We start from the raw sequence: 22,877 nt of genomic DNA, 5'->3' as shown, positions 1-22,877 counted from the left end.
TCGGCAGGCGGACTCTCAACCACTGCGCCACCAGGGAAGCCCAATTTTGTTATTTCTTATATTTCCAAAGCCTTGGGTTAAAAGACTCTGTTCTCAACGAAGAAGATCTGACTGATTACCCAATCAGAATTTTAGTACCTGGAGAAAAATGGGTTTTTTTTTTTTTTTTAACATATATGAATGTTTTTCTCAAGACATATCCAAGGTGTCAGCGTGGTTGTGGTCAAAAAACTAACTTGGATTAAAGCTTCAGAGCACAGTTACTAAACACTGGACACCAAACAGATGTTTAGTCAGGGACTAAACTTTGTTATCACCAGGTGGCAGTCCTCAAGGAAAACGGTACCCAAAGGAGGACTAGCCCTTATTGGGTAAAAAGAGATATGATCTTTCTCTTTATGAATTCAGCCTAGAAACGAAACAGTTATGGGGCTCTTTTAAATGCCCCTATGTGGGGTGAAGGGAGTCAAAAGGTACAAACTTCTAGTTATAAAATAAACAAGTCATGGAGATGTCATGTACCGCATGGAGACTATAGTTAATAATACTGTACTGCGGATCTGAAAGCTGCTAAGAGAGTGGAGAGTAGTCCCCATCACAAGAAAAACCCTGTCGTCATGTATGGTGATGGATGCTAACGGGACTTATTGTGGTGATTATTTCACAACATATACAAACATTGACTCATTATATTGTACACTCGAAATATAATGTTACCTGTCAATTATACCTCGATTTAAAAAAAAACAAAGGCCAACTTATATCTCACTGACAATTCTATTTAGATGATTTTTTGGTAATACAGCACCAAAACTAAAAACTAAAAATCTGAATTGAAGCACTGAAAACTAATTAATTAGTTAATTAACTAATATAGCATTGAAACTGAAAACTAAAAATCTGAATTAAAGCACTGATAAATAAATAAATCATTAACTAACTAACAGAATGTGTAAAATACCCCCAACGTTTCTTAAAACTCAAACTCTAGGACCTTATCTCTTGGACCAATTTCTTTAAGTCAGCAGTCCATGGCCGTCTTCTACCGCATGTTCTGAGAGCCAGCAGGAGGGGAGATGCAGTGAAATGTGCTGGGTCAAGGAGGTCCTTACCTGATTGCACACCTCTAGGTTCTCAGAGTACACAGCGATCTGTCGTCTGGGCTGCTGCTCCTCCGACAGGTAGTTGGCCAAGAGGATGAGGACATCAAAACCGAACTTGTCTGAGAATGCTTTCAAATCACTGGTGATACTGCTGTGAAACGTACAGTCCTGAAACAACAGTCAATTTGATATTAATGTCAAACTGCCCAGCTCTGGAGAGTTGTGCCACAAATTTGTCCAGTCTTAGGATGTATTACCACTGATACTTATTATTAGATGCAAATGAAATAAATACTTTGCTTTGAGAAAGTTTGGAAATTTTCATGCTATGGCTTAAAATATACTTTTGCTTTTTTTGTTTTGTTTTCCTAAACCAGGAAAGGAAGGCATCTTTGCTATTAAGAATAGTTTATAGAGGAACAAATAGCTTAACATCTTTTTCCTAAAATGTTTATTCAAATACTGACTTTGTAAAACATACTTTTCCTTTTATTGTTCATAGGACGTAGGAATGTCTGCTGAATATTATTATTGATACAACCTACTAGAAAAATAGGAGGAAGTTATTGTTCTTTTCTATAATTGTTTTCTAATGGTTATCATTAACTCCAAGCAGAATTCCTAAAGATGGATTTAGCTGAGTCTACTGAATGCCTTTTATTCCAGTGTAGAAGTCTAGGAGATTTGTGTTAGGGATGTGATGTCAGATCTGCTTGCTCTAAGTGGTAGCTAAGGAGGAATGAATAATTGTGGAAAAGGGACCCATTACCGCAGAGTACCCAGACCTGTGACTCACATCATCTGTGGAAATGTTCTGGCCTTTTCGAGTTTTATTAACTACAATGAGAACCACTTTGTCAGCATGGTTGTCTCTCTTTCTTTAAAAAATAAGATAAAATAAAATACACTGAAGACCATATCTTAGCCCCTAGCATCATGCATGGCATATACTAGTTGCTCAAGAAAAGTCTGTTGAATGACTGGAGAGACATATATACAAAATCAACCTGTGCTACATAATCCTTTATCATAGTGTATATATATGTAATAGCACATGTAAATGACAATCATATAATCATCCACTGACAGTCCACTGCTCTACTTAGTGAAAATCACCATGACGTGCATTCAAGAGATATAAAGAATTCTAACTTTTTTCTGCTTACGAAGTCATCAGAATTATGCATGCCACTGGTAAAACATTAAAGCAGTACAGAGATGTGTCCCATAGGAAGTGGAAGTACCACGAACCTCCTCCTCAGATAACCATGATGAAGAACTAAACAGTGCAGTGCATATAGGTGCAGATTTTTTTCATGTCCAGATTAATGTTTGTATATGGTAGCCCTTTGACACGTGTGAATTTGATATTTGTGGCTTAGACTATTTACTAGCCACTTAAAATTGCCGTAATACGTGTACTCTGTAATTCTGCTGAGCCAAATCTCAAGGTCGATGAGGTTCCTGAGAGGGCACACAAGAAACCTGGCAGTTGGGTGGGCCCAGCCCATCACCAGCTTCCATGCCTCTAGGAGCCTTGTTGTCCACTCCTGAGGCCACTACTCTCATTAGGCATCTTCAGTTACAAGGTGCACATGGGAATTCACAAAGATCTCAGGATATATTGCTGATGAATACAAAGGATCTATCGCACTGACTTGGTAATGAAATTTATCATGCTCAAATACAATAGCTTTTGGAAGTATGCACACGGTCAGCTTTCATGCTTTTAATTTATTGTCCAAGTATCATAATAATAATCATCTTTAGGTACTTCAAAAAAATTAATTCACCCACAAAAGAAGTAGATATTTAGAGTGAGCTTTTAAAAAAAAAATTGGAACTATTATACACAATGTGCATTCAATAGATACAATTATTTCAAATCATCATTGGTATTAACCATCGAGAACCTCAATGCTGAGCTTTTTGCCATTAAGAATTGTAAATGAAGATATGGTCCCAAAGGAAAACAATAATGGACAACTCCACGTACATCTTATCTCCAGTGACTGAAGGCTTTGGCACAAGAAAACTTACAATTTTCCTTTCAAAATATTTTTTTCATTATGTACATAAACTCATTCCCCCAACATATTTATAAACCTTTGAAAGAAGACACACCATTTCTAAGAGATTTTCACATACAGTAACAATTATCATGACACTCCGAGCGGCGTCACTCAAACAAGAGAAGGCTGGTTTTACTGATACCTCAGCACAAGATTAAGATTCAGTAGAATAAGCATTATTCAAAGCCATACTTGTGGAACATTTGCTATTCAAAAATGTTGGCTGAGCTCCAACCTGTTTGGATTCGTCTGTGTTAGGGACTTCCGTGGTGATCTAGTGGTAAAGAATCCGCCTTCCAATGCAGGGGATGCAGGTTCGATCCCTGGTTGGGGAACTAAGATGCCACATGCTGCGGGGCAACTAAGCCCATGCGCCACAACTACTGAGCCCGCGCACCACAACTAGAGAGAAGCCCGCACACCGCAACGAAAGATCCCACATACCTCAACAAAGATCCCGCATGCAGTAACAAACACACGGCATGCGGTCAAAAATAAAATAATAAAATAAATTAATTAATTAAAATTATGGCTCTAGGATCTTGCTAAACTCAAGTCCAGCGGCACTGGCACTGTCGGGCATCTTGTTAGAAATGTAGCGTGTCGGGTCACACCCCAGACTTACTGAAGCAGAATCTGCATTTCCCACAAATCCTAGGCAATTCAAATACACATGGAAATATGAAGAGCACTGCTCTAGGGAGCCATTTTTAATTCATATATTTTCCTGTGAACCAATCCTTTGGGCTCTCTCAATGCTGTCACAGGACTTTTACTGACTCAGGCCCTTAGCTCCTTGCCCCTCACACCAGCCTCATCATAAACGTCACCCTGGGGTGTGTCTTTCTGGGCCGCTTTGTTAGAGGTTCTCATTTAGCAGCCCAGGATTGGGTCCAAGAATCTGTACTTCCATTATGTATCTCAAGTGATTCTTAGAATCAAGCTGCTTTGAGTAATACTTCCCCAGTTTTCCCCTGGGAGGCCCCGAATTCCACAGGATCACATGAGGTATTGATAAAACAAAGATTTATATGAAGCATTTAGGCATATTAGAGAAATAAAATACTTACATTTTACAGTCACCCCAAAACAGACTGTCAACAACTATGTCCTATCCACCCCAATAAAATTGCCCAAACCAGATTCAATCTCACTGGCTTTAGGATAATGTCAGGAGTTTCATGTTTAAAACAGAATCAAACAAGGGAATGAGTAAGATTCTTCAGGAATCCGGGAGGCAGGGTCTGTTTGTTCTACTTTTATGCCGGTGCTGTTTGCATAGGGCATAATTTATTATTGTCTTCTAGCTACGCAGGGAGTCATGTGCTGTAACAGCTCTTATGTTGCTGACAAGCTAGGCTGGCCCTGAATAAATACCACTTCATCATCAACACAACCCAACTGTAGATACAGGTTGGCATTTTATTCCCCCCATCTGCCTTCTACCTGATAAATTACTGTTTTAGTTACGAGTATACAAATACTATTTGTTAATCTGCTCAAACGTCTCCAAAATGTTTTCCCTACCTTAAGTTAAAATTATATATATATTTTATATATATATATTATATATTATTATATATATTATATATATTATATATTATATATATAATTATATATATAATATATAATATATATCCCACTCAATTTGCCAAAGGTTTAGAAAAGAAAGGAACCCTACCTTCATTTACCACCTAACCCCACCATCCAAACTTCCACGTTTGAAATATGACCCCGGCCTGAGATCGCTGCGTGGAATTTAGGAAGTTACTTTACTAATCATTACACCTGGGAAATGACTGGCCAAAACCCAGACTATTCCGACACGCCAGTTAGGAAGAATGGGGACGTGTTCCCTGTCAGTCTTCTGTCACTCATGGACGCAGAGATGAGATCATTAAACATTTTTAGAGGTCATGAGTTCTTTTGCTTCAGTAATTCCTAGTTTTGAAATGAGTAGGAAGACCTGAAAACGTAGGGAGAAAAAGGCTTTGTTATTTCCTGGCCAAAAGCAAGGTGTAGATCTCAAGGGCCCTAAGAAGAGGTTGATGATCATAAGGGCAAAGGGCAGGAAAACAGAAATGATAGGGCTCTATTTTAACCAATATGACAACCAAGACAGTGATAGTGTCCAACAGATTTACTACATTAGTGGTTGAAAGTACTTGGACAAATGCAGTAGAAAATTCCATTCTCTCACAAAATTCTATTTTATTGACATTTCTTATTCCATTGCTCTGAAAATTTTAGTTTTCATTCTATACACGCATAGCTTTAGTGCATCACATGAAATAAAAATGATCTAAATAATGTCTTAGACACATGTGAGTCCTTAAATGTGCATATTCTTTGAAAGAGAAAAACCCACTCTCCTTACATTGCTCATATATTTGTATTTCTATTGTCTTCTGAATCCCTCCTGTCAGGTTTCTGCCCCCATCATTCCATTGAAACGGCTCTTCTCAAAAGTATCAATCATTTCCAGGTCACGAAATCCCAAAATCTGTTTCCTGTTCTTACTCTAATTAACTTCTCCCAAGAATCTCAAGAGGTTGATCTTCCCTCCTTCTTGAAATATTTAACTCCTTCACTTTCCTGTCATTGCACTCTCCTTGTTTTTCTCCCAACTCACTGGCTACTCCTCAGTCACCTTTGCTAGTTCCTCTCCCTTAGTCAACCTCTAAATGTTCCTAACCCCTTTCTCTTTGTCTATACATTCTCCTTAGTGATTTCATCCAGTCACATGGCTTTCAAACCGCCTATCTGCCAGTGACAACCAAATCACATCCACCTCAACACTAACCTTGGTTATCCATGTGATACCATCACATCAATGTCTAATAAGCATCTCAAATAAAATACAACCTACCTCCACCCCAGTCTCCTCCACAGCATCAAATTGCACCACCATCCACCCAGTTACTCAAGCCAAACATCTAGGAATTGTTCTTGATTCCTTTTTCCCCCCGCATTCTTCACATAATCCATCAGCAAATCCTGTTAACTTTCCCTCTAAAATATATCTCAAGCCCAGACACTTCCCTCACTTCTTTCCATCTCTGTTAGTGTCGTAGCCACAGTTGCCATTATCTCTTCCCTGAACTTGGGTGATAGCCCTTCAACTGGTCTCCCTGTAGCCGCTCTTGTCTCCTCTCCCTGAGATCAGTTCTCCACACGGGACCAAGAAAGAGCTTTGAAAAAATGTAACCAGAACCATGATATTCTTCTGCTTAAAACCCACTCAAAAGTTTCTCAATGGAATAATTATTATTTACATTGCTTTATTTGTTTTAAAACAGGGAAGAGACAGGTTTAATGTCCTGGAGACTGAGTTCTTATAAATCAATGAGAAAAAGCAGACATAGCAATAGAAAAAATAGTTGATGAACGTAAAAGACAATTTACAATTGAAATACCTGAAACCATTAACAAAGAAATCCTCTCATAAGAAAATGTTTCGTCTTCTCTTTTCCTATAATTGGTAAATATGGCTGAATGGGCATTCTCATACACTGTTAGAAATATATTCTAAAGAAATAATCATATATACACACAAAAGGTTTGTGGACAAAGCTATTCACTGAATTATTACTATAATAACTAAAATTTGAAACAGTCTAAATATCCAACAATAGAGAACTGGTTCAATAAATTATGGAACAGTAACATAAAAGAATATTATGTTGCTATTAAAAATCATGCTGTCAAAGAATACTTAATGACACAAAAAAAGATCATAGTGTAAAGTAGAAAATAATTTCTATAATCATAAATTAGGATGTCATTTCTATAGTTATTCAACTAATATATATTGAAGTTAACATATGATGGATATTAAGATACCTTGATATTAAAGTTGTCATAATTTAGCCAAATTGCTAATCTATAAGCTGATTGTGTCTCTCCACTATTTTAGGGCACTCTCTCCAAGGTTCCTAGTAAAGACTTCGGAGGTTAACTCTGGCTTTGCCATTCACTAGCTGGGTACCTTGAGTGAGTTTCTCTCATCTCTCTGAGCCTTAGAGTTCCTCATCTGTAAACCCTCACCTCATAACACTGCTGTGAGTACTAAGGACATATGTGTATCAAAAAGCAGGCCCAGTGTTTGGCATATAGTAGACAATAAATGTTAAATCCCTTTCCTTTCCTGATTCATCAACTATCAAAAGGTCGTTCTTAGGATTCATGGGAGTAATTTGATTCATAGAAAGTATTTCACAAATTCTTGGTATGGGAACTGAATATTCATATTAAAATTTCTTACCTTATATCCTTTATAATACTGTGAACTTTTAAATGATAATCACACACATCTTTTAAGTCATTAAAGTGATTCACATGTAAAATGCCTAGATGTGAGATGACAGAGGAAGTTACATATGAAGCAAAGTCATTTAAAAAGTAATATAAGACATAAAAACTCTGGGTCAGGCAGTGTTTATCTCATTAATGGATCCTTTATCCTTAATTCCAAGTTAGACTCAATGAATGAGCTTCTGTTTGCCCCTATACAAATAAAGCAACAGAAAAATGTGTAGTGATTTTCTTCCTTTAGCCACATCACCGTGGATAGAGCCTTTTGCATCATTCCGAGTGCCACACTACCTTTGAGACAGGCTGGGACCTGGGACCCTTTGCTGCAGTGCTTGCACCTGGACAAACGTCTCCTTGAGCAACCAAATTCAAAGAAACTACAAGGGACTAAAAATAATTGTGTACATGGGCAGCTGGGGCCCAATTATGGACAACAAGATCCAAAAACCTAAAAAAACCCAAACACCCAACTGCCACTTCTGAAGAGCAGGGAGCAAAAACAGGGGGTTGGGAGCAAAAGCAGGGCACTGCGCATGCCCCCTGCACTCAACACCACGAAAGGGGTGGGCAGACCACCTAAGCCGCCCCTCTGGCCCGACCCCTGGACACACCCCTACCCTCACCCCATGTAAGGAACCAGCTTGTCCCCACCCCCCACCCCCGCTTCGGGGAGCGACAAGGGAACCTGTTACTTGTTTTCCCTCTCCCGCTCCTGCAGCAGGGGCCCCATTAAAGCCTTGCCTGAATTTCTTGTCTGGCCTCTTATCAATTTCTGTTGATTAAGGAAGACCAATAACCCTGGTCAGTATCACATTCAATGGATTTTATTCCTCGTGCTAGTACTCATCCCATTTAGGTCCAGTACTCTGGACTACGCACATAATCCAAAACAGTTGTCTCTCTTACAAATTAAATATATTGAGTAATGCTTTTATTAAATAAAAGAGAAATAAATTATTTTCTGATGTCATGGACAAGCTATTCCCAGATTTATTATGTCTGAAATTTTTTTCTTTTTCCAGGAAATAGAAAAATCAAGTGAGGAGATATAACCTGTAGGTAGGATGCTTGTATAAAAATCATGACCAAGATTAAAACACAAGCTCATACAGCTTCATCTTTGAGAACAGTGAGTCTTAGAAAGATAGTATGACAGTCCATAACTACCTTGTAAGCAAAATGGTCAGCATGGATTGCTGAGTTACTGCAATTTACGAGTAGAGTCTGACATTTATACTCTGCATAGATTTACTTCTAGACTGAGGACTATTTTATCAAGATATATGAAAAATGCTGAGGTATGTACACAAAAGTTCTTACTGAAAGCTTCATGATTTATGCTACCAAAATTCCATTATGATGTTTAAAATATTCAGCAATAATAAAGTCTGATAATTTTGACAGGAAAATGATTTATGAGAACAGAAAATGCATAAATTAAAGAGATTTGATTCATTCTGTCTTTTTGTACGCTTTAATTGGTAAGCAAAGATATTCCCCATGTTTTTACCACATGTTATTTTTAAAAAACTCTATGGTTCTTATTTCTATAAGCTAGCCAAGGCATTTTACTACTAAAAACGTCTACTTCTACTAAAAACTGGGTCTATTTCAACTATATTATGCATCATATTTTGAAAATAGAGCCAAGCAGTACACGTTATCATTCAAAAAGAGAGCCCTTTCATGAAAAGATTTTGTGAAAATTAAAATACTACAATATAGAAATGAATAACAAATATATATATTTATTACTTTTCATTTAAACCAATAGTATATTGCCTAAAACGATTTCCTCACACACTGCTTCTGCATTAAGCACTCTGTTAAATGCTTTACATCATCTCATTTAAACTTTAAGATGGCCAGATGATGTTGGTAACGTTATTTCTGTTTTGCATTGAGAAAATGGAGGGTTTAGAAGGTTAAGTAATTGATGTTACACAGCTCACATGTGTAAAAACAGGACTTGGTCCCAGGTGAGTCTGACTTCAGAGCTCAGGTTCTAACCTGTATGTTATTCTCAAATGAAATAATTCTTGAAAGACATTACTCACTCCATTTTTAATTTCATAAAAGTTTTTTGCTACTCCATTTACTTCCGTTTGTTATTAATTCTCCCTCGTCACTATACACAAGCAAGCCACATCCTTGATTTTAATCAATGCTAATAATGTGATGCTTAAACTTTCTGATGAGTCAATATTATCATGCTTTATGATTAATTTCCAGTTTCTCATTTATTCTGTAAAATATTGGTGTAGGCTGACCATTAACTCATGTATGAGCCTAATTGAAAACTTGCCCAAAGAAACTGCTATAAAGTTTCTGGCAGCAATACGTACTTTTAAAAGTTGGGTATGCATATGTACACACAAAAAAAGCAGATGAACTGGCATAGTCACGGTTTGTCCGGAATTACCCTCATGTAGTTTTTCTTGCTCTGTTACCTTAGACACACAAACAATGGAAGAATCCCCACTTTACCATTTAGTATGTAAAGAAATCTCATCACTTAAGGATGCTCCTAACATTACTTTCCTTCTGCTCAAAAGCCTAGGGAAACCAGGAATTAGGATTACAGGGGAGGGATACAAAGACAAAAGAGGTAATTTTTTTTACCCCAACCGAGTGGGCATCTTAATACAAAGAGCCTATAATATCACCATTGTTTCAAGCAAAGCCCTCTTGTAAAGGCACAACTATCAAAGACTAATTAATGTATCAATCTGCAGATGCTTCAATTTAGGTCAAGCATGTCATAAGTATTAGAGAAGAAACCAACAATCTTGTAAGCAATCATCCTTGTAAGGTCATCATTTGGGTTGAAGAATTCAAGAATAGAGGGAGACAGCACATGAGTACTGAAAACCACTGTTTTCATGTCATGGGACAAATAATTATAAACATTTCATTAATGGAGGGAAAGAGAGAAAGAGAGAGAGAGGGAAGGGGGAGGGGAGGGGAGGGGTAAAGATGAGAGGGAGATTGGGAGATGGTTCATCTGAAAGCACAGGTGTAAGTTAAGGACTTCTTGAAATTAAATGGGTTGCTTTCAGATCAATCTGAAATTAAGCAAGTTGGCATACTGCCTCATCCTCACTGTCTCCATCATAAGGAGAACCAATGAATGTTACACCAACAGACAGCTGCCCTAGAAAAAGATGCTTATCTACTGTACTTCATGAAAGGGAGTCCTAGGTAGCCTCTCACAACTAGTTAATAGTATATAGAATACTTGGATGTGGGGAGGTTCACAACCAATTAAAGACAAACACGTCATCACCTTATTTACCAGCTCAGCCTAATTTACATTTTCTTCAAGGACAGACCCATAATCAAAACTTTTCAATGTAGTATGAATTTAAGGACTCAGTGAGAAAAGGGCTAGACTGTTGTTCCACTTAAGGACCCCTTTATTAAAGTTTGCATATGTTTATAAGGATTTCTATATGGGAATGAGTAACTCAGGACCTATGCATAATGGAAAATCCACTCACTAGGCATGCTTTATTTTTGCGATGGTAGAACCTGGGCAACACACTGGCTACCAAATAATAATAAATTATTTCCGCAATTGTGTATAGATGTTTGAAAAAAATCCCCATCAGCCTGTTTTGAACCATGAGCTTGAACGGTTATGACTTTATTTATTTTCCCTTATAAAAATAAATCATCTAGTTTGAACAATATTTCAGTAAAGCAGGAAACCTTCCTTCCTCTCTGGGTACCCCTTCGTGATTTATGGAAACCACCAGTCGAGTCTCCAGAGCCCTTGCTGTACACGTACACTGCACACACTTGATTTCTCTAAGCTGTGTCAATATCAACCTGACCAAATGAAGACCAAACTGTCTCTCTTTTCCTCCTGCACCTCACATGGGGAGCACAATATGGCTCTTGTCAGAGGTGCTTCATCATTTTGGCTCAAGGAAACTGTCAGTACAGTGGGATTCGTTCTTCATGGGCAGATATCCTGATGGGTCTAATGAAGCCTTTGTGCTGACAACTCATTTGCTAAAAATACCCAACCATCACCAAGTTTAAGTGGGGAATATGGTTGTGTCCCCTTTGCTATCAACCCAATGAAAGTAATTTCTTTTGAAGTCTAAAATATCTATATATCAAGGTACACACCTCTCACCATCCATATCTGTTCTTGATGGTTTCCATTTGCTCAGTGATAAACTTTATGACATTCTTAAATCGGAATATAATAGGGTAAACACCCATCTTAGAGCACACATGCAGAGCCAGCAGTCTGTGTGTGCCATTTGTTGCAATTCTAAGCTATTTACTAGAAACCCCCTCCTGCAAACAGATACACTCTGGGGTCTGTGGTTTCATTTTCATTGGAGATGTCTGTGTGTGGGGAACTTGAGGAATTCATTTTCAGGTAAGGACGCTGTATTGTTGTGACTCTCTTGGCCCCAAGACACAGAAACTTAAACTGGCTTAAGAAAAACTCAGAAAACTCTGGAGAGGGTTCTCAAAAAAGCAAAGGAAGAACTGGAGGACAAGCTGGGAGGAGGGCAAGGGTTACCAGGGATGTGGGGGGCCACTCAGCTTCTCCATCCTCTTCTCCTGCAACCAACTAGCATGCTCCATGTGGTGGGCAACATGGGTGACTGCAGCTCCAGGGCAGACCTTCCAGGTTTAGTCAAGGCTCACTCCCTCTTGGTCTTGAGTTTGAAAACTCTGGAGAAAGAATTCTGGTTGTTCCCAGTTGGGCTGGGTGCCTAGCCTTGTGCCAAGCAATTGAGGTGGATTGGATGACCACAAAATATAGGTGTGGTACCTGTTATAAGAGCGATGGGTATGAGTCATTCCCTCGAAGAGGGGGGCTGAGAAGCTAAACCTTTAGGTGGGTACCCTAGCTATCAGGCACAAAGGACTCCTCTCTCTGTCTCTCTCTCTCCCTCACACACACACACATACACATCCATACACACTATAACACCCACACATACACATCGGTAATTCCCCAAATCCCTATTTTATTTCCAGCCAACCAAGCCCAAGTCATAGGGAGACATGATACCTGGAAAGATAACTTTAGTTAACTTTCATTTTTATGGATGTTTACACCCCAACTAAGAAGGGTATTATAAAGAGGAGTGATAAAAAAAATCTATAAAATGTTAAGCTTATAAAATGAAAATTATACTTAATCCAAAATATAATGCTATCTCATCAATCCAGGAAAAAGAGGTCAAGGCTCCTTAATCTTAATTCTTTCAGGTTGGTGTGAGGGATTCTCTTTTTGGCCCCTGCTCAAATCTCCCCTATAACCGTCAAACGTCCATTGCTATTTGCACCATACATGTAGGGCATCAAAATGCTTTCAATACAAATCAGAAATTATCTACAGGCCCTACCCACAAGGCAGAGAGTATCTGAGCTAAATCTGGTGGGACAAGAATTGTATTTCTATGTTATCAGTTTATACAAGAGTTATTTATAGAAGGGCTACAAGCAGGCCAAATACTGGCAAAAAAAAAATCTGAATTCGTAACAGGTAAAAAATGATAACTTTAGAGTAGCGTTTCTTACTAGACGTTACTGACTTCGGGGGCTGGATCATTCTCTGTTGTGGGGACCATCCTGTGCATTGTTAGATGTTTAGCAGCATCTCTGGCCTCCACGCACTAGATGCCAATAGCTAACTCTCTCTCTGAGGTGTGACAATCAAATACGTCTCCAGACATTGTCAAATGTCAACTGCAGGACAAAAATGCCCTAACTAAGAAAAGTAGAGAATAACAGTAGGAGAATCTTGCAAACAATTCAAATCACATTCGACTCTTTCATCAATATTATTACTGCATAAAGCAAGACACATCATTAATTCTGTCTGGTTTAAGAGGCAGGAGGAACCTAAAAAAAAAAAATCAGAGATGGGGAACTTCTACACAAATACTCTGTAATAAGTGGCCAAATATTTCCCTTTTCTAGGCTGGTAAAAATTTTAAATTTCCATCAATTGTCTTTTAGTTTATATTGGTATGCTTATAAAATAAACAGCATTTTGATGTTGGCAGGATGATTTAAAAGAAAGAGCCAGGATTTTACTAAAACACCTACTTCCTATGCCGGGAAAATGAAGTTTTCCTAGGTATTTTCCAGAGTTTTTTTAAGTCTAGAAAAACTGTATTAATTCAGGTCAGTTATGGGTAAATAGGGCATTTTTAAAACCAAACTTTATATTTGGGATTCCTGAAAATAATACGCATAGTTATCTTTGATCTCCATTATGGTAACCCTAAAATACGGCAGATATTTGAGTTTTAAATTATCTTATTTTGTTGCCTTCATTTGCCCTAACTGTAGAATCAGGCCACTGTTAAAGCTCCTTATTTCTTATACAGCCGCAAAGGCAAGCAACCCAGTTCTCCATAGTGTCTAGTTAGCAGGCCCAACTAATTTAAGAATATGCAGTTTGTCTGTGACTGGTTTCTCCTGGGGATGGAGATGTCCATCAGTGAGGCTCAAAGAGCATCATCTCTCCTGCTTCCAGGATGCTCCTACTGAGATGGACTGAATGAGGGAGAAGAGGACCTCCAGTGATCACTGGTCCCTGGGCCATGGCTCATGTCTGTCTATCTTTACCCATCTCCCTGATTTTTCCCTACTATTCTTAACTCTGTTTTCACTCTCAGCCTAAAAGGTCACCAACAATGCCAATATGCCCACCCAAGGCCTAGAAGTTTGGACAGAAACCAATTTTCTCCTATTCAGAGACCTCCGCTGCACACACTGATACCTCATCCCCAGCACTGCTTACTGAACAGAAACTTCCTAGAGAAATGCCTCACATAAATTTGCAAGTTGGGACACTCGACAGGTGGACAGCATTCTTCAATTCCAAGATGCATTTTCTGCCTCGAATTTGGAGAATCTGGAACAGGCTGAGGGTGCCCTTGCTAGGAGTGCACTGCCCTTCCACCCGCTCCCCCTCCAAATCCTGCTCCGCTTGTGCCAGCCTTCCTCCTCCTCAGGGAGCAGGTCCTTTAACTCCAATTTCTCTAAGCTCCACAATTGCCCCCGTCCCCAGATATGTCCTAAAACAGTGGTTTCTAACTCATGTTCTGTGTGATAATCCCTGTGTCTCAGACCAGTTGGTAGGCAGAGACCATGGCTAAGATGGCTTCCGTGCACTCTAAAGAACCTTCTTATCGAGATGCTAAAAGTACCGAAAGAATACACTGTCCAGACGAATGGATAAAGAAGATGTGGCACATATATACAGTGGAATATTATTCAGCCATTAAAAGGAACGGAACTGGGTCATTTGTAGAGACGTGGATGGACCTAGAGACTGTCATATAGAGTGAAGTAAGTCAAAAAAACAAATATCGTATACTAAATGCATATATGTGGAATCTAGAAAAATGGTACAGGTGAACCGGTGTGCAAGACAGAAATAGAGACACAGATGTAGAGAACAAGCGTGTGGACACCAAGGGGGGAAAGGGGGGTGGGATGAATTGGGAGATTGGGATTGACATATATACACTAATATGTATAAAATACATAACTAATGAAGACTTGCTGTATAGCACAGGAAACTCCACGTCGCTGTACAGCACAGGGAACTCCGCTTCGCTATACAGTAGAAACTAACACAACATTGTAAAACAACTATACCCCAATTTAAAAAAGAACATATTAGTAATAAAATTGCAAATTAAAAAAAAAAGAATACACTGTCCAAAGAAAACTGAAAACCACCAGGATTTCTTAAAGTCTGGGTAAAACAGGCTGCTTAAAATGTCAAGGCAGATGTATGACACAGCATATGAACTACCAGCCACAGGATCCTCCCAGGTGAGAAGGAAAACAAGGCTTCAGGGCAGCTTTCTGCACTATGCCTAGCTGTCCACCTGGCGAGGAGGGGAGAGGAGATCTATAACAATATTTCAAGACAGATCCGCTCGTCCGCTTCTCTTCTCCATCTCTGCCACTTATATTCATTTTGTTTTACATTATTGATTTATAAAATGAAATATAGTTGATGTACTATGTTGTGTTAATTTCTGCTGTACAGCAAAGTGATTCAGTTATACATATATATACATTCTTTTCAATATTCTTTTCCATTATGGTTTATCACAGGATACTGAATATAGTTCCCTGTGCTATACAGTAGCACCTTAATTCTGCAAGTAGCTAGGCAGCTGGATAGCTGGAAAAATAATAGTAGTCATTTTTCTACCTGCTGAGAAAGGCCACTCTGCTACCTGACTGAGTCTGCCACGGGTGTGAGTCCTTGGGAGGGGAAAAGAAGCAAGTTTCTCGCCTCTTGTCTCATTGGGCTCAACCTTCCCCCAGTACCATCCCAACACATACATACAATAGCATTGCCCCAACATCTGAAAGACAGACAGCAGCATCTTAAGTAATCCTTATAAATGATGTTCCTGACCAACAAGCTTGTTCCAAACTAGAAGCCTCTGACTTCATTCCTTGACTATACAGCTTCTCCGGAATCATCCTAAAACTACAGATCTTTCTTTAGATTTTTAAGAGTCTAAGTGGATAAGGTGGTGTCTGAGGTGATTAAAATCCTCACCTACAAGGTTTCAGGACATCCTATGAACTCTTTACAGCATCAGAGGTCAGAGAATTCATTGATTTGCCCTGATTTTCACATGGTTTCCTACCACACACCGTAAAATACAGCAAGTATCATTTTGTTCTTTTAGGGTTATTGCTATTAATTTTGTGATGCATGAAACCATTTTAAAAAGTGATCTGCTTGTAAAAAGTTTTAGGTTTTCTCTTTCTGAAGTACAGATAATATTATTTAAAGAATCCTGTAGCTAGAAGCTAGTTTGATTAGCAAAGAAAAGTATTTATTGAAGTCCTTTTATATAGGAGATTCAGGTTAAGTACTATGGAATGGAATGGCAAATCAACTCTGGGCATCAAGAAAACGAGTTGGTTTTTCTGCTTCCAGGTGATCTCTCCTCCTTACGTTGAAATGAGGGGGTTGGGGTAGGTGTTTGTAAGTTCCCTTCAAGTTTTGATATTCAGTGATTTAACAATGGAAGATGAAAGGGTGTTCAGGAGCTAGGGGTCTATCAGGGACAGAGGAGAAGGTGATAAAAGCACAAAAAATGTTTAAATTTTAAAATTATTGAACCTACAGGAGAAAATACAATAATATAGTGAAGCAATAAAGACCCCTGCCTGTGAAAGGAGGCAGACTCTAATCTGATTCTGAGCTATGCCATTTATAGTTACACAACTTTGGGTAATTTCCTTAGCCTCTAAGCCTTAATTTCTGCATCCAAAAATGGGAATAATAATACCTACTTCATAGTTTATAGAGAGGATTAAATGAAATAGTTAATATAAAATGCTAGCACAGTGCTTAGAATATTATAAATAATAAATACTAGGTTTAAGAGTAGTTTAGTTTGCCACAGCCGTATGCATTTTTTTCTGTCCATCATTCCTTTCTTTGGGGAGGACCCCTCCTCACTTCGTGTGGCTGGTGTGGGGCTGCCCTTATTCCTAAACTGAGCTCTAGGTGTGGCAGGTGACTCGGGCCCAGCGAAACTGTACTCCACCCCCTTGGCTACATAATGGTTTCAGGAATAATATGTAACTTGATCTGGGCCAATCAGAGCCTTCACAGGAATTTTGTGAAGTTCCTTCTTCCTTCCTCTGAGATCCTGAGATCTAAGGATCACATTTGTTTGAAGCTGCCCGTGGCCATCCTGAGGAATCATGGAGAGAGCTACCCGAGAAGGAAGCCAACACAGAGGCAAGAGGTAGAGAAAAAGAGACAAGCTCTGATGATACAGTTTGGCTTTGAGTCCAAGAGTATCAGAAGCTAGGTCTACCTGGGATTATCACCTACTAGAGCAATTAGTTCCCTGTTTTCCTTAAGCAAATCTGAGTTGAGTTTCTGTCACTTACAACCAAAGAACTATGAAGAGAGAGACAAATCTACCATTTATGAAAAACTGCTAAATGATTATAATAATAGACGTGGACATTTTCAGGAGCAGAGGCCACTTCAAGAGACAATCTTTTCTTCTAAATCATTACTTTCTACATTTTAGTAACAGAGAAAGAAGATGGATTTTGTTTCCTCATTAGTCACAGCTAGTGGCTGGCCCCTTGGTGCCTGAAATTAAGTCACCGAGACACCCAAAGAATTTGGGGAGCCTACCATCTGGACTCCTGGTAGCCAAGGGCAGGGAAGTAGCAGAAGTAACTGGAAGGCTGACCATGGGAGACTTTAGAATCACTTGTTATGCTGCACCAGCCCAGGAAGAACAAAGGTTACAATGTAAAGAATCAAAACCTAAAAGTGTTTTGACACTTAAAGAGGAAGTAAAATTTTATGTCTGTAGAGCAATGTTGGCTTTTCCATGTATGATCAAAGTAATCTTAGGTGATGTCTCTCAATTCTCTAGCTAGTAGCAAGAAAAAAGTTAGCGATATTCACTTAACGGATGAGAGCAATGAGGCTCAAGAAACTTAAGGAATAGTCCCAGTACCACACACAGTTATTTGACGGTAGAGCTGCAACTAGAACCCAAGTCTTCTGAGTTTTATTCTAGTACATTTGAATATGCCATCTGTCCTCATTTCAGGTTGAGTGATGTATTTGATATGGACATAAGAGGAAACTTATTTAACTTAACATTGTTTTTCTTTTAATCACTTTTCATTCTCCTATTGTAATCTAAGCAGAAAATATCAGAAGCTAAATTTGGATAGCTGATGAAATTATTTTGCAGCCTCATGGTCTAGTTGGGTGTGTGTGTGTGAAAACTTATTTTAAGAGAGTTTTGCTGGGCTTCCCTGGTGGCGCAGTGGTTGGGAGTCTGCCTGCCGATGCAGGGGACACGGGTTCGTGCCCCGGTCTGGGAAGATCCCACGTGCCGCGGAGCGGCTGGGCCCGTGAGCCATGGCCGCTGGGCCTGCGCGTCCAGAGCCTGCGCTCCGCAGCGGGAAAGGCCACAACAGTGAGAGGCCCGCGTACGGCAAAAAAAAAAAAAAAAAAAAGAGTTTTGCTAATGCCATTTGCAGCAACATGGATGGACCTAGAGATTATCATACTAAGTTGAAGTAAGACGAGAAAGGCAAGTATCATATGATATCACTTATATGTGGTATCTAAAAAAATGATACAAATGAACTTATTTACAAAACAGAAATAGACCCACAGACATAGAAAGCAAACATGATTACCAACGGGGAAAGCGGGGCGGGGGGGAATAAATTAGGAGTTTGGGATTAATGTATACACATTACTATATATAAAATAGGTAAGCAACAAGGACCTACAGTATAGCACAGGGAATTATACTCAATATTTTGTAATACCCTATAAGGGAAAAGAATCTGAAAAATATGTATTTTGTAATAACCTATAGGGCAAAGAATCTGCCAGATATATTGCCATATATATATATATATATATATAAACTGAATCACTGTGCTGTACACCTGAAACTAATACAACACTAAATCAACTATACTTCAATTTAAAAAAAGAATTTCTCTATACATTTATTTTCAAAAACAGATAAGCACCATGGTGGTAGGCATTCAGGAAACTTGGTGTTGGTATGTGAATAAAACATACACATACTACAAAGTTAGGCAAAAGGTTATATGATGTGCCGTCTGCTGTAGATAATTTCTGGTCTGCTACGTACAAGTAAGAACTTCTGTGTTAACCTCTAGAAGGACAACAAAATGAACAGGAAGTTGCTAAATAATTTGAGCGGCTTCATCCTTGGGCTTCCCAGTGTTCTAGCATCTGAATATGGCAGCCAAGGAGGTCTAAAGGGAAGCAATTACAGCATCACCTACTGCCCCAGTAGAGGTTCTGAGAACCACAAGCCTTCCTACCCTCCACAATGATCCAGAAAAGGTCCCATGTACAGCATAGCATCGTACTTTATAGAAAAGGCATGAAGTGGTAAGTAGGGAGGCTATTCCTAATTCTAGTCTCACAAAGTTCAGCTGTCATTGACAGCAGCCTAGGTCTTTTCATGTGTGGCTGTATCCCTTCTTTTTTTTGTGGTACGTGGGCCTCTCACTGTTGTGGCCTCTCCCGTTGCGGAGCACAGGCTCCGGACGCGCAGGCTCAGCGACCATGGCTCACGGGCCCAGCCGCTCCGCGGCATGTGGGATCCTCCCAGACTGGGGCACGAACCCGTGTCCCCTGCATCTGCAGGCGGACTCTCAACCACTGTGCCACCAGGGAAGCCCAGCTGTATCCCTTCTTGATGCGATAAAACTAAGAAACGTGTTTATTTGTAGGCTTACTGTAAACAGAAGCACAAGGAGATACCTTTAAATAAGGAAGAGAAGGCAAAAGGTAAGAGTCTCTAAGTAAACTGCCAGGTTGATGAGTCTAGGAATTATCAAGCATCATCAGTTGGTTGCCTCCAGCCCCATCCTTCCTTGAGAGGGGCACAGATGATCACGCAAACCAAGCTCAATATTGAATCACCGGCAGTGCTTGACTTTACTACTAACATCAGTGAGAGCAGACACTTATATAAACTGCTGTAGGGCAACCCGTAAGGGTGCAGAGTGCAAGACCATACAGAAATATCACAGATCCCATAGTCAGAAACCTCACCAGGAGCTATCTACTTTAGCAACATAGCCTCAGGTACAAATTTACATGCAATAATTCATATTCTACCAAATAAATCCCAGGCAAACAGAGTAATGCAAAAACACATTTCCTGCTGTCAAGAAAATTTCTGGCAAAATTAATCAACCATTCATCCATTCAGGCTCTATGCGTACCCTTTTGTCAAAGAGGGAATACTAAGAGATTTCTTTTCTCTTCCACGCACTCATTTCAATGAATTGAAGAACCCATCAAGCTTGAGTTGATTTATTGAACTGTCTCTTAGCTCAGCAGTACAACTATAGCAAATGAACTGGCAACTTCTCCTAAAACGAGCAGTGATTCAATTCAACAACATCTGATTTATTTAACTCTTCATAATTCTGGGTTTAACTTATTTTTGCATTTTAGCTCTAAGCATATTGGTTTTCAGTCTACTTCCAAACAGCACAAAATTTTGGATACAACCTTGCACATCTGCATGCATTATTTAGTAGTCCGATAGAATCTATATGCTTGGGTTAATGCTAAGACTTCCGCCTTTAAGAGACATTGACACATTGATAATAGGTTTACAAAAGGATTTCTTTAAAGCTTTTCTCTAAGGCAAACTGTTTGTTCTGGTGGATAATATTTAATGTTAACACTGGATGACCAGTCACTGTGGTTCAAAGCACTAAAGACACATAGATTTCTTATTTTTGTATTTATTTTAATCATTCTACCAGGTGAGGAGAAACACTATGGGGTGATACTTAAGACATAAACATTAGAGAGAAAACCATGCTGACTGTTTAAACATGGGTTTTCTCACCAAACCTCGTCCACTGAGCCCCACAGAGCCCATTTATCACATTACCAGCTTTGTATTTTTCTTTGTAAAGATATACGACCTTTGCCTATTAGATTTCATTAACGGGGCACCATACAAGGCTCCTTTGCACATGGCAGGATAGAAAGCGCAACATCCTCGCCTGAAGGATTTGCGGAAACAAGCTCATCTTCAATCTTTGTCCCTGGGAGGCACTTTTAACACCTGCCAACCACAGCACTATCATCAGAAAAACATTTAGAGATTTATCTTCGGGCTGGTAATTATAAGCGATAATTTGTTTGGAGTATGGATAAAGTTGGTCTAGCATAAACAAACTAGAGGCTCAAATTACATGACGAACTTCATTAACTATTGATTTAACCGCTGCGGGTCTGCAGGCTTACTGACACTCTGAAGATGGCAGGCTCCTAAGCGACAACTTTGGCCTCAAAATTATGGTTGTTGAGTGACATGCATTTCAGAGCATGCTCAGTGTCTTCCTGGCTTTCATTGCTTTCCTTCTTTTGAGGATCCAACTCTAGGTAACCTCTGTTTAGAATTCTGAACATTAGGATTGTTGATTGTCATATTTTAGAATTCAAGATACTTTGTTTTGGGAAGATATTTTTACAGGGATGAAGTGAAAGGCATCATGTGTCACAGACCACTTTACGTTTCACAGCCCTTTGCACATATTATCTCATCAGAGCCTCACAATCACCCCGTGAAATGGGTAAAGCTGGCTTTTGAGCTCATTTGATAACTGAGGAAACTGAAACAAAGAGGAGCTAAGGGCTTAAGGACCTTGACCAAACTACATTATGAGTGGATTCCTTAGGATGGTGCATTATTCTTATCCAGGGCAAGAACAAGTGCTTCAAGTGCTTTGAGGAACCAATATCAAAGTTATCCATCTCTTTGCCTTTAAGAAGATCCTTGTGGGTAGAAAAGTAAGATGTGATTTTGTATACAACCCTATTTTCCACCCAGAACACCAATCCCAGAACTGACACAGGGACACAGGGGATAAGAGAAAAGTCTCATAGGCAAATATACAGAAGATATGAGAATAAACACTAGAGTTTCTTGTTGGGATAACGGCTGTATCCAACACAACTCTGTCTTTAAGCGTCTCAATGTGAAGAGTTACAGCCTCAAGCTCACAGTTTAAAGCAGCACCTTTATACTAAGTACTCGCTAAATGATGCTATTAATATTCATTAATGCCTTCATTAATAACGGTAACAAAAAGTTCCACTGAGCCTTTCCAAAATACAGGTATTTATAATTCAGGATTTATTTTTACTTGAGAAAGGTAATATGCTGCACATAATGACAATTTGCTAGGGCAGCCCCCTGAAAACACACAAATATTTATGCACCAAAATGTCTATGGTGGGATAAAGACTGTAAGTATCAGGTCAGAGTTTGCTGCCAAAGATTTTATTCTTTTTTAAATTTTTTTTGAATTTTTGAATTTTATTTATTTTTTTATACAGGTTATTAGTTATCTATTTTATACATATTAGTGTATACGTGTCAATCCCAATCTCCCAATTCATCCCCCCACCACCACACCACCCACTGCTTTCCCCCCTTGGTGTCCATACGTTTGTTCTCTACATCTGTGTCTCAATTTCTGCCCTGCACACTGGTTCATCTGTACCACTTCCAAAGATTTTTTTAAATCGTAGTTTTTTTCAGAGCTTTTTGAATTTCAGATTTGCAGATGAGGGATTATAGACATGGACTAATTCTCAATTCGATGTTAAATATTGAATATCCATTGCTCAGTCTCTTCCAATTATATGCTGACATAAATTTAGAATTAGGTACGGAGAGGTCACCTGATTGACCACCAACATGAGTCAATTCAAAGGAGAGAGACAGAAGGTATTAAAGTAAAATCTCATTAATATAAACTCTAATTAGTTTAAATGGTGGACTGTTCAAAATTTACA

The 22,877-nt window shown here is 39.0% G+C and overlaps 1 protein-coding gene across 5 annotated transcripts in view; it reads right to left on the bottom strand.

Moving 5' to 3' along the window:
- The window catches only part of PRUNE2 (prune homolog 2 with BCH domain), a 272,426-nt gene that overhangs the window by 99,797 nt on the left and 149,752 nt on the right, over positions 1 to 22,877 (bottom strand). For all 5 annotated transcript variants that reach the window (XM_067744124.1, XM_067744127.1, XM_067744125.1 and 2 more), the window contains exon 7: positions 1,113 to 1,271. In XM_067744124.1, the coding sequence (XP_067600225.1) occupies positions 1,113 to 1,271 (159 nt within the window). The remainder of the gene's footprint in view (positions 1 to 1,112; positions 1,272 to 22,877) is intronic.

The sequence above is a fragment of the Pseudorca crassidens genome, chromosome 7, assembly GCF_039906515.1.
Source record: "Pseudorca crassidens isolate mPseCra1 chromosome 7, mPseCra1.hap1, whole genome shotgun sequence".
In the NCBI taxonomy this organism is placed as follows: domain Eukaryota; kingdom Metazoa; phylum Chordata; class Mammalia; order Artiodactyla; family Delphinidae; genus Pseudorca; species Pseudorca crassidens.
This window is presented reverse-complemented; position numbering and strand designations above follow the sequence as displayed.